At 44.9% G+C, this 26,507-nt stretch overlaps 2 protein-coding genes across 2 annotated transcripts in view; one reads left to right on the forward strand and one right to left on the reverse strand.

The window, feature by feature from the left end:
• LOC119292716 overlaps window positions 1-11,338 on the forward strand; it is a 111,196-nt gene extending 99,858 nt beyond the window's left edge. The window contains exon 4 of the mRNA XM_037571448.1: window positions 11,193-11,338. Within this exon, the coding sequence (XP_037427345.1) occupies window positions 11,193-11,338 (146 nt within the window). The remainder of the gene's footprint in view (window positions 1-11,192) is intronic.
• Window positions 11,006-16,166, reverse strand: LOC119292717 (AP2-like ethylene-responsive transcription factor AIL7). The gene is made up of 8 exons (XM_037571449.1): window positions 15,865-16,166; window positions 15,677-15,759; window positions 13,102-13,110; window positions 12,916-13,004; window positions 12,478-12,551; window positions 12,322-12,372; window positions 12,147-12,223; window positions 11,006-11,792 (listed from the first exon to the last, which is right to left on the reverse strand). The coding sequence occupies exons 1-8, from the start codon at window positions 16,164-16,166 to the stop codon at window positions 11,350-11,352; spliced, it is 1,128 nt and encodes a 375-aa protein (XP_037427346.1). The 3' UTR covers window positions 11,006-11,349.
• Window positions 16,167-26,507: the final 10,341 nt, after the last annotated feature.

Here is a 26,507-nt window from a genome sequence, read left to right on the forward strand (position 1 = left end):
AACTGACTGTGGCCACTGTTTGGAATATTTCCAACAGTAAACATTTCAGTTTGTGATTATTTGAGCATTTAAAATATTATTAGCAATTAAATGCCCAAATGCAAACACTATATAATTTAATTCAAAAATCCAGGAATAGCCTATAAATATGTTCATCATTTTTGGAAGAGGTTTTCACCTTTAACAGAAATTATGAACATTTCCAAAGGGCATTCTGGGTTATTGAAAATATTTTTATTGAACCTAGTTAAATTTCATTTGGTGCTAGGGTTTCAACAATCCCCATTTCAAATTTAAATGAAATTTAAACATGGTGCCACACTCTAATGCATGCACTAGGCATTGTCAGAACTAGGGATGTGACAGGCCTCGTCCGATTTAGGCGTATATAGCTCCCCAATTAGGCTTTCCGAATTCTAGGGGCTTCGCCGAAATTTAAAATTGTAGACTTCTATGGCTAAGTGAAAGTTATAAGGCCGCATAGTCAGATTGCGTTGTTCGTTGCACCAAACACCTCCTTCAGGGACCAAAAATTTGGACAAAGAGTGTCTGGGTTTTTTCCACGAACACCTCAGTACTAGTTATGTGGGGGCGGAAGCCGACGACTGGCCTACTTTCAGAATTTTATAAACAGCCACACAGAATGTAATATTTTAAATCAAAAAAAGCGCTATATGGCGCAAATAACTTCGTCTTTATATTACAAAAATGACAGAAGTACATTCACTCAAAGATCGTGTCCTTGGTACATTCATCGGCCACGAGATGAGCCCTATCATAACGCCATCATAATATTTTTCGGGACAACGATGCGCCTTGCCCTCCGGTGGTCCATCCTTCACCAGCTTGCCCCAATGCACCTTTGCACGGGCAAAGGCTCGGCGGGCACCCTCAATGAAAACGGATCGCTTGATCACTTCAAGCCGCGGACAGGCATTTACCATCCGCTTTATCAGGTTGAAGTAGCTGGCGGGCAGGGGCTCACCAGGCCACATCCAGACTATGAAATCTTTCATAGCCACTTCGGGCGCCCTGTGGAGTTCAACCAATTGCTTTAGTTGGTCACTCAGGGGCATCGGGTGTTCGACTCCAGCATACTGGGACCAGAACAGCTTCTCCGTTGAGCTCCCCTCCTCGGCACGGCAGAAATCCGCGGCATCTGATATGCTGCATGGTAGATCTGCGAATGCCCCTGGAGAGCTCCGAATTTGGGTAAGTAAAAGAAACATCTCCTCCACATGCTTGCTCTGCATAAAGAATGTCTTACCCGCCGCTATCTTCTTGGCCGCCTGCATTTCTTGCTGGGCCTTTTCGGCTTCGGCCTTGCCGTCTTTCATGCTCAACAGGGCCTTCGCAAGTTCAGACTCCTTCGTCTTGAAGTCACGCCCCAAGGACTCGAACTTCTTGCCGAGCTCCTGGAGCTCTTGCTGTACCTCGCCCACACTAGCATTTTGCTTTTCACGCTCAATGCGCTCCATGGCCGCCTTGTTTTTGGCCTCGGATAGCGCTTTCTTCAGGGACGCCACTTCGGTCGTGGCCCCTATTACACAATGATGACACTTTTTCGTTAGCATCACCAATTTTGTCTATTCTTTATGATATGTGAACAAAATATCACTTACCTTTGTTCTCTTCGAGCTTCCTCTTCATGAGGCTGAGCTCTCCTTGGGCCTGCTCCAGGTCCCGTTTGAGTCTGGTGACCTCCGCTGTGCGGGCAGCAGCGGCAAGCAGCACCGCCTGCTTATTCACATAGACACCTACTATTAGACTCCTGCAGATTTTAATTGACCCTCCGTTTGGCTTTCCTTTTCGAACACCAAACAGAGTATCAGGGGCTACTGTCTATCGGGTGATAATTTCCCAAACTTTTAATTACTTACCTCAAAGCCTGTTAGGAGGCTGGTACAGGCTTCGGTCAATCCGCTTTTGGCGGACCGAACCCTCTGAATCACCACACTCATAACAGTACGGTGCTCTTCATCCATGGAAGCGCCGGAAGCGCTTCTAGCAGACTATCCGACGCCTCTGGCGTAACGGAAGTTATCGGCATGGACGGCTCGCCCTCCTTGGCGAGGGGCAGCCTTCCCGAATCCGGAACCTTTGGGGGTTCCGGTATAGTGTACGGCTTGGAATCCGGCTTGCTGCGGCTCCCGTCGGCACAATCCGCGGGGATCTTTTGCCCCGTGTGCCCGGCGTCTGGAATTTTGCCTTGGGGCATCTCCAGAGTCGCCTCCCCCTGCTCTGGGAGCCTTTGGGACAACACCTCCGTGTCATCCGTAGGCCGAAGGGAAGTGGCCATTGGGAGCGAGTTCATCGCCGAATCGCTCAAGGACCCATCCGAAGAGGATACCTCGAGATGGACCCTAGCCGGACTGCATATACGTGTTTGGCGTTATAACAGACTATGAAGCGAAGTCGCACTAAAGTACAACAGAGTGCGGATACTTACGATCTTACTAGGGGCTTCCCCCTGGGCATCCACTCCTCCTCGCTGTAAGCGGTCGTGGTGGAGTAATCCGGAAGGGACGCCTTTCCCTTCTTGGGCGTCCTAACCTCCCCCTCCAGGGCAGCTTTCCTTTTCTTCTCCTCCCTAGTGCGGGGAGGCGGAGTTTCCTCGTGTTTCCCCCCGCCTCCGCGGGAGGAATCTGCCTCGTCGTCTTCGGACGACGAGTTTATGACGGCCTTGCACCGGGGACCCTTCCTGGTCCCTTGGATCGCCCTCTTAGGCCCTTCGGCCTCCTCAGGTGGGGCGGCCCCTTCCTTTTCCTGTGTGCCTCGTCATCTTCGGACGAGGCGTCTGGTACGACCTTATGCCAGAGACCCTTCCTGGTCCCCGGGTACTTCTTTTCGGCCTTCTTTTCCGGCGCCTTGTAGGGCGCCAGGACTAGCATCTCCGTCAGGAGAGCGTCTGCTGAACCTTCTAGCAGTGGAGCCAGACAGTCAATCCACTCCGTCATCACCACATACTCTTGATTAAATAGACACGATGACTTAAGATCCTCCCATGAGTATGCTGGGAAAAACTACATCTGGTGATGGTCAGAAAACTCACCGGATGGGGGAGCTGCGTGGCGTGAAGTCCGCGGTCCTCGGATGTGGGAGGAGGTATTTCGGAGGCCTTTAACAGCGCCTTCCATGTGTCCTTGTGTGTCGTGCCGTAGAGCTCTCGAAGTGTCTGGTGTTCGGCCGGGACGAACTCCCACAAATTAAATGCCCGTCTTTGGCATGGAAGAATCCGGCAGACGAGCATGACCTGGACCACGTTGACAAGCTTGATTTTCTTGTCCATCATATTCTTGATGCAGTTCTGAAGTCCGGTCAGCTCCGCAGGCTCACCCCAGGCTAGGCCCTTCTTTTCCCAAGAGGTGAGCCGCATGGGAATTCCGGATCGGAATTCAGGGGCTGCCGCCCAGTTGCACGTCGCGTGGCTCGATAATGTAGAACCACCCCGATTGCCACCCTTTCATGGTCTCCACAAAGGAGCCGTCGAGCCAGGTAACATTGGGCATCCTGCCCACCATGGCACCTCCGCACTCTGCTTGCTGGCCACTCACGATCTTCGGCTTCACGCAGAAGATTCATAGCCACAAGCCGAAGTGAGGCTTGATGCGTAGGTAAACGCTGAGATGTTGAGGACGAAATTTGGGGCTAGATCGTGGAAGTCTAGCCCATAGTAAAACATGAGCCCGCGGACAAAGGGATGAAGTGGAAATCCCAGTCCACAGACGAAGTGGGCGAGGAACACGACCCTCTCGTGGGGTCCCAAAGTCGGAATGATCTGCCCTGCGTCCGGCAGCTGGTGCGCGATATCTGCGGCCAAGTAACCGGCCGCCCGGAGCTTCGTGATATGCTCATCCTTGACGATGGAGGCCACCCACTTGCCTCCTGCTCCGGACATGTTTGGCTGTGCGGAGGAGGTGTGAACTAGGGCGCTGGAGCTCGAGGGGGCAAGAATGGATAAGTGAAGGAGGAAGAAGGCGTGGGTGAAAATGGGGAATCCTTATCCCTTTATAGAGGCGACGAAAATGGTGCGCCTCCCCACTTGCCCGTTGAGGATCGCTTATTTCCCAAGCGCCACGATTGATGGTGCGGTTGGGTTACCCGTACCCATATTGATGGGAATCCCGTGATAAGGGGACATGATCTCTACTTCGACAAGACGTGCCGAGGAAACCACCTCGCAATATGCGCTGTGGCTGGTTGTGGGAAAACGGTTCAGATAATGACTCGACCGTAGTGTCATGTCACGTTGTCTAAAGTTGTCAGTAGATTACGTTTGTGGGATATCATCCTCTCTACGGTGGTATGTGAAGATCATCTTGCAGATCCGGACATGATTTAAGTATTCGATAATTACTTTGGAGTATTCGGAGATGGAACCCGCCTTGCAATGCCGCCGGACTCATCGTCATTGAAGCCAGGTTCAGGGGCTACTGAGGGAGTCCTGGATTAGGGGGTATCCGGACAGCCGGTCTATATACTTTGGCCAGGCTGTTGGACCGTGAAGATACAAGACTCAAGACTTCGTCCCGTGTCCGGATGGGACTCTCCTTTGCATGGAAGACAAGCTTGGCGATCCAGATAATAGATTTCCTTCTTTTGTAACCGACTCTGTGTAAACCCTAGCCCCCTCCGGTGTCTATATAAACCGGAGGGTTTAGTCCTTAGAGGGACAATCATAATCATCATAGGCTAGCTTCTAGGGTTTAGCCGCTACGATCTCGTGGTAGATCAACTCTTGTAATACTCATATCATAAATATCAATCAAGCAGGAAGTAGGGTTTTACCTCCATCAAGAGGGCCCGAACCTGGGTAAAACATCATGTCCCTTGCCTCCTGTTATCATTAGCCACCGACCTACCCGAGATCCGCCGGTTTTGACACCGACAGCCACCGACCTACTTCTTCCTCCTATATATACCCACGTACCCCGAGAACATTAGAACAAGCCACGAAAACCTAGTTCCACCGCCGTAACCTTTTGTATCCGCGAGATCCCATCTTGGAGCCTTCGCCGGCGCTCCGCCGGAGGGGGAATTGACCATGGAGGGCTTCTACATCAACACCATAGCCCGTTCGATGAGTTGTGAGTAGTTTACCACAGACCTTTGGGTCCATAGTTATTAGCTAGATGGTTTCTTCTCTCTTTTTGGATCTCAATACCATGTTCTCCTCGATCTTCTTGGATATCTATTTGATGTAACTCTTTTTGCGGTGTGTTTGTCGAGATCCGATGAATTGTGGATTTATGATCAAGTTTATCTACGAGAAATATTTGAATCTCCTCTGAATTCTTTTATGTATGATTGAGTTATCTTTGCAAGTCTCTTCGAATTATCAGTTTGGTTTGGCCTACTAGATTGATCTTTCTTGCAATGGGAGAAGTGCTTAGCTTTGGGTTCAATCTTGCGGTGTCCTTTACCAGTGACAGCAGGGGCAGCAAGGCACGTATTGTATTGTTGCCATCGAGGATAAAAAGATGGGGTTTATATCATATTGCATGAGTTTATCCTTCTACATCATGTCATCTTTCTTAATGCGTTACTCTGTTCTTATGAACTTAATACTCTAGATGCATGCTGGATAGCGGTCGGTGTGTGGAGTAATAGTAGTAGATGCAGGCAGGAGTCGTTCTACTTGTCGCGGACGTGATGCCTATATACATGATCATGCCTAGATAATCTCATAATTATTCGCTTTTCTATCAATTGCTCGACAGTAATTTGTTCGCCCACCGTAATACTTATGCTATCTTGAGAGAAGCGACTAGTGAAACCTATGCCCCCGGGTCTATCTTTTATCATATAAGCTTTCAATCTACTTTTATTTGCATCTTTAATTTTCCAATCTATATTATAAAATACCAAAAATATATTTATCTTATCATACTATCTCTATCAAATCTCACTTTCGCAATTGGCCGTGAAGGGATTGACAACCCCTTTATTGCGTTGGTTGCAAGTTCTTTGTTTGTTTGTGTAGGTGCGTGGGACTTTTGAGGAGCCTCCTACTGGATTGATACCTTGGTTCTCAAAAACTGAGGGAAATACTTACGCTACTATTGCTGCATCATCCTTTCCTCTTCAAGGAAAACCAACGCAAGCTCAAGACGTAGCACTGGCACCCTAGGAAGTTTTCTCACATTGAGATGAACACGGCAAGATACAAGATCGTGTTGGGAGGAAAGTGGTGGATCTGAGCGCAGAAGAAATTCAAAAACCCCCGAAAGAATGGGTGCGGGGGCAGAGAGAAACCTCGCTCGACATGGGTGGTGAGAAGGACATACTCACCCTTGCGCGGCTGGGGCTCGGATTCTCCCTCTGACAACCTCCAGGACCCATGGGCAATCAGGTTGTCGGCCGCGTGGTTCTCCAGATCTTCCTTCACAATGGTGGAATGGATCCAGTCCCCCTAGATCCAACCAGCCGGCAGACCGAACCGCGACATCAACCCCCTCGCCGTCTTCTTTCTTTTCGCCATCGTCGTCGCCTTCTTCGCGCGCTCTAGGGTCGCGGTCTTGTCCTTCACCATGGCGACGGAGCTCGAGAGGGCCGAGCGGAGGCGTGGAGAGTAGGGAGAAGCGAGGCGGAGAAGAAGAGAGAAAGGGGAACGAATAGAATGCACAGTGCCTCGCATCGGCGTGTTTTATGGTCCCTCTTCCGAGTGGCTAACTGGTGGGCCCGGGTGATCCTATCTCATCCCGTAACATGCGATGGCTCGATACGTGGCGAAAAATGTTGCACAAAGATCAAGGAGCCCCTATCTACTCGCTCCGCTTACTGCGCCACACCCCATCCCGCGCGCTTCTCCAAAATTTTGAATCTCGTGAGATTTGGGAACCACAGAGCAATCAATCGCACCAAAGATATCACGTTCCAATTCACTCAAAGATTTGCAGCATAGTTCACTCGGTGATCTCAGGAGCCAGAATCGATCGAGGCAACTGATGCAGGGTTAAAGTACCAGTATGTTTTCAAGACCTTGATGAAATGCCTCTGAAGCATTGAATCGAGTCGGTATCAACTTCAACCCTTCTTCACTCGGACCTCAATCCATTCGGGGGCTGATGACGATGACATGTACCTCAGGTAGGGTCTTAGGCCTGACCTAGACACCCTACCGAAGGACATTGCCCTAGAGTCAAAGACATATGAAGTTCTACAGAAGATACTGACTGAAATCACCCTGAAGTGTAATCCACTTGACGAGAGATTCCACTCGGATATCCCAATTCCACTCGACCACAATAGCAGCACTCGACCGCACAAAGAACCACTCGGAGTCCAGAAGGCCTAGGGTCGGCCCAGGATGGCAACGGTCATGCATTCACTCCATAGTCATAAAGATCATTAATAGCAGGCGTTACCAGTAACGCCCCTGTCTTAACTCACATTGAACCCTATGTAACTGAGGGCAGCGAGGGGTCCGGCGCACTCTATATAAGCCACCCCCTCCTCTGGCACAAGGATTCGGCCCCCCTGTAACTCCAACACATATCCAGTCGACAAGCCTCAGCGGCACCGAGACGTAGGGCTTTTACCTCCTCCGAGAGGGGCCTGAACTCGTAAAATTGTGTGTACAACCTCGCTGTAGCTAGGGCCTTGCCTCCTCATACGTACCCTATACTCTTACTGTCAGACTCATTCCCACGACACTATTCACTTCATCTTCAGACAAATTGATTTAACTGAAGCGTTGCACATCTGCCGGGTCATCCGTGTAGTTGCACATCATCTCGCCCTCAAGCTAAGGGGATGGATCCGCCAGCTTATCCAGCACTGGGTCAAATCGATTGCGATGAGGCCATTAGCTATCAAAGCCCTTAGCTTGGAGTAGAAATGGGCAACATGTTTTCGCTCTTCATCTGACGGCCAACCTGGAAAGGCGACCGTAGCGTTGAGCCGGTCCAGTGTATAACCCAGCAGGGGGTTCTCACCCTAAGGAGCAGTATTTCTACAATAAAACCAAGTTCTGTTCTAGCCCTTAGGATGACTCGCCAATTTGGCTTCAGGAAAGGGACTGTTCTTCCGGCTTTGAACATAGATTCCACCAAGTTCTATACTAGGACCGTCCTTGAACTCGGTCTGGTTGTTGATGTAAAAGAATTCCCGGAAGAGAAGGACAGTTGGCTCTGTCTGGAGATATACTTCGCATAAAACTTGAAACTGGCAGAGATTGGTGATGGAATTTGGACCAAGATCCTGGGGGCGAAGGTCGAAAAAGTTGAGCACGTCACGGAAGAATTTGACCCGGGTAGACAAAAACCCCTCTGCAGATGATCTACAAAGACGACAACCTCTCCTTGTTGAGGCTGGAGGGGCCTCTCTTCTTTGGGCATGCGCCAACCAATCTCTCCTTAAGCCGGCAAGAGGCCTTGACCCACGGGGTCATTCAACATATGGGTGGACACATGGGATCTAACCCAACCAACGGCTTTGTCGGTCTTACATAATAATTCAGAAAGGTTGGTGACTGCAAAGCAAAAGTAATGAAAATAAGCTGACTGATTATGTCATGCATGGTAAGCCGGTAAACTATTTGAAATTATAAGCCAGCAAAACAATAAGGTGGCTATGCTTATTCAGGCTATGACTATAAAGGTTTCTACAAGCTAAGGAAAGCATGGATAAGCCAGAAAAATGATGAGCCGACGTCTATTATACAATGGCCTTTTGGTTTTCTGCTAAGGGTTGGAATGGCTACAGACAGAAATCTAACAAGACGAGCTATAAAGGTGGACTGAAACATGCTTTTAAAAGAAAAATAAAGGGCCTAAGTAGGACACAGACAGTTGAGCTAGACTGTAACGGGAGCCATCCGAAGCACTACAAGGATTCTAGATTGGATAAAAGTGGCATCACTATGGGTAACTACTGCATCTGCTCGAACAGTTTGCATGGATTCAGATCTACAGCGAAAGGATGGTGATGAACACCGACGAACTACAAAACGAAGCAATGGGGCATTTACAAATCTAGAAGGAGGATATTTGGCGCACCTGAGCACGGCGGATGTGGCCATAGTATTCTTGTGAGCTCCGGCAGCGAACTGGGGCGGTGTAGAAGCTGCGAGTGATGTCTCTGGAGAGCTCGAGAAGACGCGGCGGCGTTTCGGTCACGAGAGGCAACAGGCGTGAGGAGGAAGATGAACGAGGAGGTGGCAATGGTAAAACTAAGACTTGGGCCCCCTCATACGTATTTATGGAATGGTAAGAAGTGGAACGGCAAGTGCGAAAACAGAGGAGGCGTAGTAAATTTTGGGCAAAATGGCGCCTCGATTTTTGGGCCTGCCAGATCCACTCACAGATTTGTGATGATGTCATACATGAATTATGGAGTTTTGGCGAGATGATGTCACAACAATTTAGAAGGAGTGTGAAAATGCTAAAGTGATGAAACATCACAAGCTGGCAATGTATCATAACCCGGCTCAGAAATAAGCTGAAGAAACAAAAGGGAAGTTTCAGTTAAACATGGATGAATCCAGGTTAACCTGGGGGCTAATGTTGGGGATATACCCCACGGTATGACTCGGCCAGGAATGACCCGGCATTCCATGGCGGCTCGTCATCACGCTAGCAATGTGGGCCATAATTCAAAACCCAGGAGGCGACTGAAAGAAGAGGGCGGCTCGAGGGTCAGTATGTGGTGAGCCGGCCCAACAAGGAAGCTGTAAGGAATTTTCCCTTACTTGAAGGACAAGATGAATAAGAAATAGACTAAGACACGGGTCGTAGTACGACCCGGACTCTGTTGTAAACTTAGGGCCTCGGCCTATATATAAAGGGGAGCTCCTGGGATAGAAAGACTAGGTTACAAGCTCTCGAGTACTAGGTTAGCCAAGTTGCACAATTGTAATCGAGATCCCAAACAATAATCAATCAAGCAGGAAGTAGGCTATTACCTCCACCGTGAGGGGCCGAACCTGGGTAAACTCGTGTCTCTCGATTTCGATCAACCCCGTTCAAGCTACTACCTAGCTGCGATTGCCTCACGACTTAAGTCATTTTTCGAGGATATCTGTCGTGACAAAACCACGACAGTTCCCCTAAATACATAGTTCAGGTGGGCACTGGTTGGGAAACGATGAGATTGGTGGCTGCATTTAGTTTCTAGGTTGATGGAGATCAACTTCTCTAATGAGCTAGATGTATTCTGATGGACCCTTTCTGTTTCAGGCATGTTTTTTATGACATCTATGTATGTGGACTTGATTAATAATGGATCAATCATCGGGTCTATCAATATATGAAAAACAAAGATGCCTTTAAAAATCAAGATTTTTATATAGTTTGTGCATAAGGAAATGATTCTAACAAATTTGGCAAAACATAGGTGGGAAGAGAGTAAATGGTGTTTTTTCTGTGACCACGAGAAAACGATTCAACATTTATTTCTCACATACCCAATAGCTAAGTTATTATGCCGAGCAACATGTGCCCTCTAAGGTACCTCCATCTAATAGTATCTCCAATATGTTAGGTAACTGGTTAGGTGGTTGAGCCTAGTACAACAACACTAATTCACGTGGGAGTTTTGTGAATTACTTGGAGCTATTTGGAACTGTTGAAATGATTGTGTATTTAACAAGATAAATATCACAAAAAAATTCCAGGTTAGTCTGTTGCGCATCTGGATGGATTCGTATGTGGTTATTATTACTACATCATGTAGAAGTGAGAGAACCTATGGTCTTTGAAGGCAATCGTTGGGAGATGATAGCACAGGCTACATATAACCGATTTGAATGAAGGTCCAATAATAGAATAAATGTTTAGGTTGCCGGCTATTTGTTAGTTTCTTGTTATTGATTAGCTACTTAAGATGTTATTCATACCTTGAGACTACTCGTTTAAGATAGAGGTAATCCTCCTTTTGGTAAGAAGAATGACTTTACACTGTGAAGGGAACAGAAGGTATACGGTGATTCAGATAGCCGGTAAAGAACATAACATCTGCCAACAAGTACCACTTGTCCACTCCTTGTTCAAAAGAACCCATCGACTAAAACTAGATAACTTAGCATGTCATTCTGAGGTGCGCCATAAACCTCTTCGAGGAACTGCTCTACACAGCAGCCCACATACAGCCACTACCACCCTTGGAGCTTCTTTCGCCCTGCTACCGCTATCACTTGCCAGGAGCAGCATCTACTCAAGTTCGCTAACTGTCTTAATAACCTTTGCACATAGAAGAGGACAACTGGAACCAAGCTATGGAAACCCTTTGTTCAGGTGGTGAGTTCCAAACCAGCAACAGCGAAATATCACCTCCGTCCCAGCTACCCAGCCAAAACACCGCTGCACTTGCTCGCATCTCCAAAAGCACAGGCCCTTGAGAGCCCAGAGACTACACGGCCGAGTTGGCCAGCTGAAGGATGCCACCAGCCACTTCCACCTTGCTGTCAAGCTGCACCTTCTGCTCCACGTCGCCGAAGGGCCAGTAGAAGCTGGGCTCTCCGAAGCTGTAGCTGGAAAGCGGGAGAGCATGCAGGGGCTCAGAGGCCTGGAGCTGCAGAAGACCGTGGAGGACATAAGGTGGCACTTGCACGTCGCTGCCCGACTGCTGCGGAATCGGAAGAGCGGAGGACACGAAGGTGATCTCGCCCTGCGCTTCTGGTGCTGGCGCCGCTGCTGGCTTGTGGCTGCTCATCCGCCTCCCGTTGACCGGAAGGTCGCTGCGGGCAATCGCCTCCAGGTTGTACCGGCTGGGCTCGAAGTTGGTGACGGCGTTGTCGCCCCTGAACTTGAGCGCTGCGATGTCGTACGCCTCCGCCGCTTCTTCTTCCGTCGCTGAAAAGAGCGATTTGGTTTAGGTCCAAACGAGCTGAGCCAATCAATCATTACTGCATGGTACGCATCACAGAACAACTGCAACGAACTGTTGACGGTGAACATCTTTTTTAGCAATTTAGAGGAACTCGTATCAACACTAACGGTAGTATTAGATCTGAAGTTCATGTCATAGCATGAGGGACACAGCGGTATCTTACTCTCTGTTCATGAAAACTGGTTAATAGGACCATAGACCCCATGTATAAGCAATGCCCAGTCTGCACTACATTGTAGTACATGCAAGGCTACATTCCCTCGAGATCTCTTTGGAATGAAGAGAGATATCACGGTTAGTCAACTAGAGGCGCTTACCGAAAGTCCCCAGGTACAAGTCCTTGTTGCCTGCAACACGACCAATTCTTGCCTGCCAGCGTCCATGTTGGTGGTGCCTGACAAAACATATCACTATCAGGGACTAGGTCGATCAGATTTTAACTGACGCGGAACATACTGATCAAACTGATGGATTCCTATAGTTGAAAATTACCTTGTGACACCTCTGTACACGGATGCACCCCTAGAGAAGCCACTGCTCTTCCTGCAGATTTACACCAGACAGTTTTCTTTTTAGGATCACCAAGCAGACAGTTGCAAGCACAAAACATGATGCCTGACATGAATGTGAGAAGTTATAAACACGAACCTCCTCAGTGAAGCTACAAGCTCCTGCCTGCTCATGTTTTGCATCTCCTCAAGCTCTCTGATGTAGTTTTCTTTCTGTAAAGCGAAGAAACTCAATGTTAGTTAAGAAAATATGGCTGAGTTCAGAACCAGTATAATTATTATTTTTAAAGAAAATGTACCATTTAGCACAACCGAATAAAACTGACACATAATTCCAATTGTTGACAATGGAATGTAAATACAATATATTGTACAAATAAACTTAGCAATATGAGGCGCACCTAAGAAAAAATATGCAAGTCATCAATGGCACAAAAGACTTGAATTTATGTCTTCCAATCTTTACCACAACATGAGTTCAGAGAGGTGATAGGATAACATGGAAGTATTCAAAGCAACTATAGAAGAAACACACACATCAATGCCTATTAGAGAAGGAGGGAAGGATGACACTTACAGGGAAATTAGTGGTAGCATTGACACCCCAGTATTTCAGAGCAGCAAGATCATATGCCCTAGCAGCCCTATCTTCTTTTTCATAGCCACCTACACAATACCAAACATTGCTTTTAAATTTCTACCAAATGTGATGCTGAAATGACAGGACACACTAATATAACAGGTAGGAGGTAACTGTTCATACCCAAGTAAACTGAAGAAAAGCCCCCGCATAGTCGCCAGATTATCAAGCATAAAAATGGTAGACAACACAAGCCAAGTTAGTTTGAACTGATAGCGAAGAGAAAAAACCAAATAAATGCATAGAGAAAACATGCATAACTATCATGTGATTCTTATAAGGAAAATAGATGCACCGCGCTTAATTAGCACCTAACTGAGCAAAATATTCACTTAGTTATGATTGTATTGCCTCCATGCACACATTGAGATACTATTAATTAAAAAAATACCCATTCTGAGCTAAAATTGGTTACTTACAAATAGACACCATGTTCCTGTATAACGTAGATGTTGTTTAACAACAACATTGACATGCGATCTATGCTAAATTCAAAGAGAGAAAAAAAAACTCTTCTGAATTTATGCTTATAGTAGTCCAAGCTATGCTACCTTACAAAAATCTAGAGCAGTGGCTCCTCTAGCCAACACAGGATGCAATGACACATTTGAACTCAGAGAATATTAATTTCCAAACATAATTTACTAAATGCAGCATAGTGCTCCTACTTGAACTGCATGCACGGGTTCCTGGTCTGGTAGACAAGGACATGAGTCATGCACCATGCACACACAGAAGTGCCAAGACCAAGATATGATCTGTAGATGAGAATAAAGTCAACAGAACATTTACGGACGGCGGGTAGAGGATTTTGACAGCGAGTATGCAACATAAAAGAAGATTGCTCAACGTATTGAAATGCCCACAATAACAATAATGAAAAGCGGGTGGAGTTAAGTTTAGCAATCTGCCAAATTGTTTCGAAAACAGTAGAACGAAATAAGAAAACATAATTAGAGCATAACCATGCTATAACATTTAAAACCATGAAATATTTTCGAATTCACTTTGACTGGCAATATTTCCTGACCACACAATATTTATACATTTTAAATGATTGCAAGCCCAAGAAACATACGAACGAAAAACGAGTCTGGAGATCATTATCCCAAAATGTAATGATTTGAACGAAAACATAATGATCGGAAGGACTACTAACAGAAAATTCATGAAAAAATGTTACAAAAATAATCGTACATTTAGTAAGAGTACTACCCTGGTTTGAAACTAAGAACTTCAGGAGTAACATATTACGTATTTAATTAGTTCAAGTTGAACTAAATAATACTCCATCCGTTTCTAAATATAAGTCTTTTTAGAGTTCTCAATACGAACTACATCCGGATGTATATAAACAAATTTTAGAATATAGTTTCAGTCATTTTGCTCCGTATGTAGTTTTTTTTTAGAAAAGGAGGTTAAACCCCTGGCCGCTCCCTATGTAGTCCATATTGAAAACTCTAAAAAGACTTATATTTAGGAACGGAGGGAGTAGTGCGGACACAAAATGAAACTATCAGAACTCGTTGATTGGACCTATATAGCAAACTATTAGAACTTATATGAACTACTTGTCATAGCAAATTACTGGCAGAAAGGAGCATAGACCAAACGGTAAGCAGACCCAGGCACTAATGTTTGATTAGCTTTCCTACCAAAAATGTAGGATCAAACATAAGTGGCCTGTGCAGTTTGCAGGCTGCGTGCATGATGCAGGAAATGCACGACCATGCGCCAGATATGTTTTTGCTTGGATTGGAGTACATCTCTCTAGTGCAAATGTGAGTACAAACATATATCTACTTGTACAACCGAGTGTAGGGCCACACACGTACAACAAAACTGTGCTGATCATCAACAAGGAGGGGGCCAAAACTTTGGGGCGTTGCTGCCTGCTAGCTTAGCTGTGTCCTTGCTTGCTGGCTGGCTGGCTGGCGTCGCAAAAGTGGTCAGACGTGCATGCCATGCATTCCCATTTCAAAATTCGAAAACCCCGTCCAACCTCAAGAGGCTGGCAGATGAAAACAAAAAACAGATTGCTGGCAGACGAACGCAAACAGAAAAGAAGAAAGACTTGCAGCGGAAGAAGAAAGAAGCTGACCCAACCCACGCACGCATGCATGAATGAACTGGCTGGAAACAGAAGACCCGGAAAAAGGCAAAAGGCTGCGTGCTCGCTGTACTTGCAAACTACCACCACCTACCCACGCCAAGATTAACCGTATTTTTGTTCAGGGAAACAAATTTTACCCCGGTTAATTGTTTCAGCTAGCGCGCTCTCTTCTCCCTCTCCCAAACACAATCGAAATCGTACTACTAGTACTACTACTGCTAGACATTGGTATTGCCCCGAGAAATACGAGAGGAGGAAGGAGAGAGAAAGAAGGCGGTCAAAGAGGTGGTGGTGGTGGGTCCGCAGCGAATCCGGGCGAGCGAGTAGGCTACCTCGTCATCATCATATACGGAGATGGCTGTCACCTCACGCACGCAGCACGCGACGTCTCTCCCCCTCTCTCTGCCTCTCTTCACTCCCGAAACGGCGGCACGGCATCCCATCGGGTCCTACTTTTACCCCCCGTACGTACGCGAAAGATCCGAGCCCGCAACCAAACCAAGATCTAAATAATCGCAACCGTCGATGTTCAGATTAGCGGCGAGATTATGTGTTGTTCTTAAGCCGGGATCATGAGATGGTCACCTTGGCGTCCCTTGCGTTTCTGACCCTCCCGCCGGCACGTGTTGTCCCACAGGTGCGCCTCGTACCGCTTGGTCCACCGGTGCCTGCGCTCGCATCGCACGTGTTAGCATGACTACTACTTTGGGGAGGGAGTGCTAATTAATCACACTCCTTAACCACACTTATCAGTTATCACTCGCTAAGTATACCTGGTCACCCCGCGGTAGCACGACGTCCTTTGGCCGGAGCTCGGCGTCAGCGGCAGCGGCGCCAGCGCGGAGGGGCTCCCGGTGGTCTCCACGGGCGCCGCGACGGCCAGGCCCGTGGAGGCGTGGGCGTCGTTGCGGGAGGACTCGAGGAGGAGGCGCCCCGGGTCGGCGCCGAGAGGAGGAGGCGGTGGCGGGGCGGTGGCGAAGAAGTCGTCGGCGGAGAAGCCGTCGAACGGGAAGAGCACCGCGTCGGACAGGCCCGTCAAGGGAAGCGAGGCGGAGCCGTTCGTCGGCGGCGACATCGTCACCCACCGATCACACACACACACACACACACACAGAGAGACAGAGAGAGAGAGAGAGAGAGAGAGAGAGAGAGAGAGAGAGAGAGACCTGGGTCCTAGGGCTTTGAATGGGGTTTGACGTGAGGAGGAGCAAAAGGGAGCCCGGAAAGAGGGCGGCGCTGGCCTGGGACACGGAAGCGGGGGCGGAGGAAAGGAGGAGACGGGAGGCTCCCTCGTATTTATAGGGGAGGCGGGTGATAATGACGGGCGAGACGGTCGCGCACTTCTCCTCTCGTCTGGTCTTCTTCTTCAACCAAAGTGCGGTGGGGACTACGGAATTGGAATTGGAATGGAAGGAGAGGATGGGCGGTGGGGCAGCGCTGTGCTCTGCTGTTTTGTCCCTACTGCCTTTTGTTCGCGACTTCCAGCACTGCTCTCCGCGCGGCGGTTTCCGTTTTAATATTTGAAAATCAGAGTTGGCAGCGTCGACGGTGGAATGGATATGCATCCAAATTTCAGAAACGTAATGGGATTCAAGAATGGGAGCGAGCCCCGTCCACGTGTCTTTTCTCAGTCGACAGGAGAGGAAAAACAGTTGGTCGTAAAAAAAAAGGGAATGAAAACAGCCTACGTACCTTATAGCTTAAGAAATGAGGTAAAACATGCTCGAACACCATTGGAAAAAATATATCTATTCATAATTGTTACGTGTGCCATTTTGAATTTGTATGTTAGCCTCCACCGAAAACAGGTAATTAAAAATAATTTGTATGATAGCCACTGAAAATTCTAATTCTTTTTTAATGTCTTAATTGTAGCAACATTCACTGGAGTTGGTAACATCGAGATAACGTCAATCATGTAGTATAAGATTGGAGTTAGATCATAACCATACTCGAACTTCTTAGAATTGTAAGTTGCATAGTAAATTACCTCGAGGAAAATATCCATGTTTAAGCATGAAAATTACCATATGTGCCATTTCAGATCTATATGTAACCGATCCTTCGAGACAGATGGGTAACACAACACTTGACTGGCCAAAAGACATCACTACCACTGAAATCCCCTCCTCTGGTGTTCTTGATGATTTTGAATTTTCTTATATCACTGAAGTGGCTAGAATAGAGTAAATAAGACAGAGACGATTACAAGTGTGTAGAAGAAGACCTTCATGCTATTCTACTAACTAGTAGGGTAGAAGCGTGGCGTGGTGGCCGTGCATTGGTACACCTTGCAAATTATTGACTAAAATGCACCGATGATTTTCATCTATACATTTTTTTGTCACATTAGTCAGAACTCCATGGTCATCTTTGATGACAATCTTCAGCCATTGTTGTGATGTTGCATGTGAAACCGCCACATACAATTCTCCATGTGAGAAAATGAGCTTGATGATGTATACACACTATTCTGAAAGTGTTTGCTCTTGGCTCTTGCTAATCGTCATACTGACCACTTTGTGCATTGTGCATTCAAAATATTTCGGGGAATACATACACGTTTTTTTCAATAACTTTTCCTCTAGGAACTCTTTCGTCAAGCCTGATGATAATAATCGTGTTCCATTGCACAACTCCAAAGACCGATTCATATTCCTCAAAAGCATAACGGTACACCAATCTTTCAAGCAATTTCATGTTGTGGAAATTATTGATAACTACAGGGTGCAAAATTTTGTAGGAAATAACAAATCAACACAACATGGCTAGTGTTTTCTGAAATAGTATCGCAGCTAGGAAAATCCTTTGAACAACAGGAACTCGTTTGTAAACAACATCACTAATATCATTTCAACTCCGACAACTATCCATGCTTTGGTATTTTGTAGTAATATCCAGTGTATATGTATATTATCGGGTTTCAATATTGGAAATCAAACTCAATGCATCTCAATAATGTCAAATGCAACCAAGAGAAGGGTAAAAAAAGACTAGACAACAAAGAATATTTCTTCTTTCTTTTGTTTAGAATGCTAGTGCCTTATGGGGCCTAATCACTTTTGTCATACATCACCTCTGAAGATTGCTTTGTTGTAGCGATCACGATCCCAATGGACCGAAGTCTCTGTGCTTAAGTGTCATTCCTGGATCGGTAATGCTGACACACACAGTACTTGAGGAATTATAGCAGAGTTCAGTCACACACTTATTACATTGAGGTCCTCATAAAGAGTATCTGATACATAAATAAAATGGTTGAAGGCCATCTAAACTAAGTAATTGCAGAAGCTTCGAAGGTAAATGAGTCCATCAACTCCAATGGCATAGCTGAGTGCATGACAACGATCTATCACACCTTATTCATCGTCTGAGAAGTCTGCAACATGAGACGTTGCAGACGTGTAGATCAGCACATTGAATATGCTGGCATAGTTACACTGTAAAGCAATGAATGCAAGAAATTATATCTACATGCATATTTGGCTAGTGGAGGCTCTAAGTTTAATGTTTTGCATAAAGCTAGTTTTTCCCTACAACAAAAGGAATAAATTTTATTTACTACAAAGTTAAACCAATATTTGATAAGGTTTCTCCAACTCAAATCCCAACATTAAACAAGTATCATCATTAAACCCAATTCAGTTAATTAAAGAGTGATGAGATCAACAATAATATCCACTTCTAGATACTCAAGATGTCCATAACCAAGGACACGGCTAACCATGATTAGTTTATACACTCTGCAAGGTTGCGCACTTTTCCCCACAAGACTCGACCGCATCCATGATTGGAGGATCGAGACATGGTCTTTCTGAAGCATTAACTCTCTACTTTGGGTAGACCGGTACACCTACTTTCCCCTACATCTGCTAGTCCACCTCTTCAAGAGCTCATACAACTTACTCAACTATGGCAGAGTCCATAATGGCTTGTGGCTGCACGCGGAAGTTTCTAGGCATGAAGTATCCTATGATCCCTTTGAGCCTGGGTGGCGAACCGAGGAAAAATCACACTGGTACTCCAGGATTTCCCAAACGGGCTAGCACTGGATTCTCCAGGTGCCCCAACCAATCCACCCAGATGTGTATTAAAGTTGCCACCTTAATGTTATCCAAGAATTAATATCTCTCATAACTTCCATGTGTATCACGAACCAATCCCCGTATACGTGCATGGCTAAGCAATAACTGAGCATAACGTATATTCCCGGGGTGATCGAAGATATTAGGCTCCTACCTCAAGTACTACAACCAAACCACATGTTCCCAATCCTACTCATGCAAATATTTGAGGGCCAAAATGAATGCATAGTAAAAACTGGGTATAGAAGAGTATGATCAAAGTGTAACTTGCCTTGCTGACGATCGGAAAACTCTAGAGATTCGTAGTAACAAGCTTCGGACTCCGGAAAATCTAGCATAGACAAACAATAGCATACATAAGCAACTAGGAAAATGATGCAAAGAGAAATCGAGAAAAGATTCAAATAGACTCGGAACAACCAAATAACTAAACTAAACAGATAAAAAATTCTAACAACATTATTTTTGTGTGAATTAGATCTTAACAGTAGGTACAAGTGATTAGCTACGATTGCAAAAAGAATCAACTCAAACGGAGCTACGAAACTCAAGATACAAAGGAAACAAGACCGAATACTAATCTGAACTAAATTTAAATTTTAAATTGTCAAAATCATTTTCAAGTTGATTTACTGGAAAGAGGGGATCGTTACGAAGATTTAGGCGTTGGTTTCATCTAATTTAGATAAAAGAGCTAAAAATCACGCTAGTTTGAAAATCAGGGGCTAAATCACGATAAAAGTATTCACGGATAGGTCCCTGGGTGAAAATAAATAGAAAAAGAAAAAAAACTATCGAACGAACGTCCGCTAACAGATTCTAACGGGTGAACGCTCACTATATGACCGATCTAATAAAAATAAACTAGTCGATCTAACTAAACCGAACTATTAAAAAACTAAAAATAAAACCGGCAAATCGGGCGGTTTTTATACCGGTCTTCGTCGGCAGCTTCGCGGGGCGGCGACGCAGCGAGTGGTGGCGAAAACGGGGTGGCGGGGTCGGTTATAAAGGCCCCAGGGTCGGATTCCTGACTTGGGCAGGGGGTCGCGGCGGCGGGGGCGGCTCGGACTCTGGCGGGAGTCCGGCGCGGGCACGGGGACAATGGCGGTTGGCGGCTGGGCCGGCCCAGTCGGCATGCGTGACTTTTTTTTTAAATAGTGCCACCATGAAAAATTCTAATAAAATAAAATAAAAATCCTAGAAATTTCAGAAACAATTTTCACCATCCCTACCTAATATTTGGGACAATGTGAACATTTTTCTATACTAAATGCAATTTTTAAAAATGCATGTTTTTCCTAATTTAACCGAATAAAATTGCAAATAAAATTCAAATAAAAATAATTTGACTTCCAATTTTTTTCCAACATTTCCCCTCTGTTTTGAAGAAGTCCTTTTATCTTCTCTCATTATTTTTATTATTTGAAATAATTGGAAAGAATTTGTTGAAATCAAATTGATCCTCTTTTCAAATTTGAATAAATTCAAAAATAAAAATTTATGAAACCTCCAACTCTCTCCTTGGGTCCTTGAGTTGCTTAAGATTTCTTGGATCACAACAAAAAAAACCAAAATGCAATAAAATACGAAATGCATGTGAATGATCTATGTATAACATCCAAATTGAAAATTTGGGATGTTACATTTGTTTTAGAATAACAGTCTTGGCTTCTCCTCAAATGACTGTAATAGAAGAAATCTTATTCATCGGCAAGCCTGTTTTGAGGTTCATAGGTTGCCATATTATTATAAAGAAACCATATTTGAATATCATATATTAAGATTACTAATTCTGATAACATTATCAAGAGAAATTTCTTATAAAAGCGGGCAAATTAAGGTTTTCTCACCGATCTATAGCCACAAATGTTGTACTATGATGGGCGTTGTCAAGATACTCAAAACCATCAAGTTATTTTTGCCTCATGTGCTTTATAAGTTGGGAAATTTTGTTTTTGCCACTCTAGATTTTGCCAATTTTTCTTATGCCACTCTAGATTTTGACATTTCAGTTTTGCCACTCTTAGTTTTTGACAATTATCATAACTGTCATTCTAGTGGCAAAATCAAAAAATTTGGAGTGACAATTGTCAAAAGCTAAGAGTGGCAAAAATGAAATAAAATTATTTTTCTTTTTCCATGGAATGGCGATTGTGATAATTACCAAAGCTAAGAGTGACAAAAGTGAAATGTCAAAATCTAGAGTGGCATAAGAAAAATTGGCAAAATCTAGAGTGGCAAAAGCAAAACTTTCCCAAGTTATGTAATTGTTTTCAGATTTCATCTCTTCTAAAAACTGGTCCAGTGCCATTTTAGGAATGCCATCTAATATATATGTGCAATGATTACTATGCAGAAATAATTTAAGATTATGTTAGTAAAAATGAGCATTGCTTCTGAAATTCTGTTTATACCTGACAAACCATAGAAATGTTTTGTGGCCCATATTCTTATCAGAGAAAAGAACCACATGATATTACTTAAAGAGGCAAAGAACTAAAGACTCATCAGACATGTTGGCTAGAAACCCCAATTATATGCATGTGTGTTGTGAAAAGTTAAGTGCTTGTGCAAATGAATGTTGTATGTTGACGGATCGTATTTGTATGTACATATCATTTGCAGGTCTAATAACAAAATAGATACAATATGTAGCCAAGAAAATAGTAATGGGGGAAAGCGCCTCAGGCCCTGGAAGCATTGGAAGTGGTTACAGATAAGTAGCCGCCTCTGGCAATCTCAATATTGGTTTGTGTAAGTAAACCCCTTGCGATGGGATTCAACGCAAGCGGTTTTACAAATTGCCTGCGTTATTCTGTGTATTAACGACACAAGATTTGAGGCGAATCTCACAATCGCCTCCCCCCATGTACAAAAACAGCCTACAAAGCCCGGTTCTATACTAGTTCAAGTTTGTAGAACATAAGTTGAGAGAACAAGATCGACAAGGTTAGGGGTAACAATAAAATCAAGGGTTTTTTTTATTTCTGTGCCCATGGTTCCTTAGCTGTACTCATTCATCCCCACTCTGTTAACTTTTGCTCACTTTTCCCCACTCCCTTTCCCAAAACCCTCAGAACAGGTTATAACAGACGTTGCCGTTAGGTCAATGCATTTGACCATTAACACTGATGAGTGGGGCCGCGTATATGTGGGCGCATGCAAGACCACGATCGTGCGCGGTCGTGGGGTAGCACGTGTCCATGGACATGCCCAAAACGTCCCATCATATAAAGAGGGGCATCCACCTCCATCGCCCCTACCATTTTCCCCCAAATCCCCTCCCTGTCGCATCGTCTTCCTCTCCCCCACCGGCGTCGTCTCGCTCTCCTCCACTGCCTTCATGGCAACATCTTGCTCTCCCACATCGCATCCTCTTCCTCACCTTCATCGCCTCCATATGTCAGATGGCCAACGCTCGCGGCGACGCCGACGTAGCGGCCGAAGATGTGGTGGATCTGCAAGGTCAGGGAACGTGACCGCGGATGTGGGCGGCGTCCACGGCGGAGCGAGGAAACTCGCAACCGCTGGGGATGTGGCGGGCTCCGCCTCATTGTTGCAGAAGGTGACATCGTCGAGCGGCGCAGTCCATCCCGATACCCCTGATGCGCCACCTGTCGTGGAGCAGCAGGTATTTGCACTTTCTTAGCTTGTAGAGGTAGTTGCTCCCTAGTTGCATTGGTTAGATTGTGATTCATACGGTAGTTCAGATGGTTAGAGTAGTTGGTTTGACGGATGGGCCGGGGTTTTTTGTATGGGTGTGGGGGGATGGGGGGTTTTTGGACTAGGGTTTGTTGGATAAATTTGTTTCAAAAATGCTAGATGTTGTGAACTATGATTTTAGGTGCTGCAATGATTGGGGTTTTTAGATTTATTTTTAGATTTGGATAAATTCGTTGCAAAAATGCTAGATGTTGTGAACAGATGCATACTCAGATTGGGGTTTTGAATGTCATATGCCCAAATGGAATCCATTGATTAAAAAGTTAGTTATATTTAGAATCACAATCCTACCTTATGAATCACGATATAAATTTGAATGTCATAACCAAAAGTAACCCTTGATTCATTAGTATATAAATTTGTCCACAATATGTAGTTATATTGGGTCTGTTGTTCAATTTGTGTGCATGACAATGGAAAATGCAAAACAATGATCATAGTATATTGGAGTATATTAGCCCTATGATCAATGTATCATGTGTGCATATCTAAATTTTCAATTGGCTTCCGTATTTACTAGTGATGGATGTAATTGTATGTTCAGGAGGATGATGGTTGGAGGGGTAGAAAGAGGAAGCTGGCCCAGTACGACCCGTATGATCCAGAGGAAAGTGATGATGAAGAATATGAGGTAAGCCTACTTGAAATTTAGATTGTTCATTTAGTTCCTTTGACATAGTGTATCGATGAATCTATAATGTATTAATGTAACTCATTCATGTTTGTAGTATGATTCTGGATAAGAAGTGTACAAGGGCAATGTCGCATCCTTCACAGCCAAGGAGGTGGTGAAGATCAAGGCCAAGGGAGTTGCTTCCTTCTACAACCGCAAGACCAAGAAGTGGCACTGCCCCTACTGAACCACCAAGCCAAAGCCAAGGGATGGCCGCTTCGATCACCTTCTGTCTCATGCGGAGGATGTAGCGATTCGTGGGGAGGACTACATGATTAGGGGGCAGCATGTCGCCCTCGCGAAGGCCCTGACTCCGGCATGATGTGATCGTTGATGTCATGCTGTGAACTGAATCTTGAAGTTTATCTATTGGGTTACTTTTGGTTTGTTGAACTGAATCTCGTTGGTTATGGTTTGTTGAACTGAATTTAGTTTTCATGATTTTGGTTATGGTTGGCTATGTTGATGGTAATAATCTGGTTGCTATCTATACTTGTTTGTCCTTAAATTTGTTGGTTATGTTTGTCTGTTGGTTATGTTTAGATGTTGTGAACTATGATTTTAGGTGCTGCATTGATCACACATGTTGTGTAGGAAATCAAATGCATGCTCCAAATGATATCATGTAAACCTTGGCAAACCTGGACAGTATTCAAGAAAATGCAAAAACAAGTAAAACCTTGGAAAATCATCTATGTTTGTGTAGGAGATCATGTGTGCAAAATTAGAAGTGATTTAGATGCTCCTTGGCAAACAAGTAATAAATTCGAATTCGAGAAATGTGCTCCAAATGAGCTCCTAGGCTAGGGTAAACAACCCATTTGTAATCAAGTTTTTTTGGACCTACTCCACATGAGCCAAATGTTTTTTTATTAACACATATTCACTTTCCATAGTGTAGATTCAAAGTCTCACTATTTTTTGAATTAATCTTCATATTTTTATGTTTTCTTTTGAAAACATATGCTTTAATATAAAAACTATTAAAAACACGTTTGAAATATGAAAATGGAAAACTAACTTCAGATCCTTCTTATTCACTTTGAAATAAAGCTTTGGTGATTTTTTACTTTTTTTTAAAAAAAATTCAAAAATAGAAGGTAACCCTACCTCCTCTCCTTGAACTCTATGAAATCATGTACATGATAGCTCATATGTGTGAATGTTTTCTCATGAAAATGACCATAGACCAAGTTTATGATTTTTGGTTGGTAACATGTCACATAAGACAACATTGTGCGCGGGTTTTATATTTTTTTGATTTTTAACAAATTAATGGTGCTCATTTGACCTCGATTGTGCCAGCTAGGGTTTTTCATGAAAATGATCATAGACCAAGTTTAGTATTTTTCCTCGTTAGTATGAATGGCGAAGGTTTCATATTTTTTTGATTTTTTTTAAATTAGTTATGCTCAGTCAAAGCCTTCGAAACCCCGTTGACCAGCTCAAAACCCCTCTAAACCCCGCGGGGTTTTGCCTAACCCTAGATCCCAACGTCAGTCGTCCGATCACACCCTCGTGCCAAGCGACAACCCTCAGATCTGGTCTTCTAGAAGGAATTAGGTGGGCTGGCTGCGTGCAGGCTCCGTGCCGTTGGATCACAAGGACGGCTCCACATCGTTGGATCATGGGGCAATCCGCGAGAAGCGATACTATTGGTTGTGCTCGGCTGCTCGCCCACCACTGACTCCGCAAAAAAAACGTTATTATTGGGCCCAAAAGGAAACCAAGTTCTGGTTGGGCCATTGAATTGTGTCATTTTTTTGCATCGTTTGCTTTGTTTTTTGTGAACGTGTTGGCTCTGTATTTTTGCATCGTTTGTAATCAATTGACATTGCGTAGCAAAATTTAGTTCTTTTTGTTCTATACAAATGCAAAATGACCAAATTTTTAAGGGCCAAATTTATTTTTATCATGCAAAATGGCCACAAACTATTCAAAAATTGTCTCCTTTTGTTCATATAATATATATGACCATGGATTCCCACGTGTGCGATTAGCTTCTTTTTCTTCTTCTTTTTCAAACCACCGTTTCCCACACGTGTACACTCCCGATGCTGCGGTGGGTTTGAAAACAGGCTACTTCACATTTGACCCCGTTATTGCCACGACCAAATAACACATAGCACTACGGCTATTGAAGCCACCCTCTGCCTCTGCCATCCCTCATCCATCTCCCATCCTCTCTGTCATCTGCCCTTCTTGCTCTTCGACCACTTCTCCTTCTTCTAGCACATCCTCAGCCATGCAGTACACCGGACCAACCTACCACCTCCCACCCACCGTACCGGAGAGGCTCTACCCTCCTGGCGTGTATGTTGAGCGCACACTACGTGTGTAGGCGATATCAAGGTGGAGGACCGCAAGGAACTTCACCGAGTTCTTCCTCGCGTCCGGCTACCACCACCTCCCGCGGGGATCTCCAAGGATGTTCCGTGTTGAGGAGGTCATCCAAAACGTGGTGGTGGTTGCTCTCCTTGCCCACTTCACCAACACATTCGACGCTTTCTACCTCCTCGGTCGGGTGTTTTGGTGTGGCTGCAAGTTCATCGCTTTCACCACCCACAACATGTTCACAGAGTACACCAACATCTTCCCCACTGCGTCGCGCATGCACACTCTTCCGTACCCCATCAACAATGCCCCGGAGGAGCAGTGAAGGGCGCCCGGAGGAGGAGCGAGGTGGAGAAGGCGGCGTATAGGGTTCTAAACCCTCTATCTGTTTTTTGAGTCTATGTTATGTTAAGTTGTAATTGAACTATGTTGGAGATGCTATGGGCTTGTTGGCCCTTTTATCAAGTTCTATTATTAAGTTTTCTATCTATTCTATTATGAAATTCTTCCTAGTTTCAACTATGTGCTCATACTATGGGCTTGTTGGCCCTATCTACAGGTTTGTTGATTGTTTTCTTAGAGAGCTCGCTTTGTCAGT

The sequence above is a fragment of the Triticum dicoccoides genome, chromosome 4B (genome assembly GCF_002162155.2).
Source record: "Triticum dicoccoides isolate Atlit2015 ecotype Zavitan chromosome 4B, WEW_v2.0, whole genome shotgun sequence".
Classification (NCBI taxonomy): Eukaryota; Viridiplantae; Streptophyta; class Magnoliopsida; order Poales; family Poaceae; genus Triticum; species Triticum dicoccoides.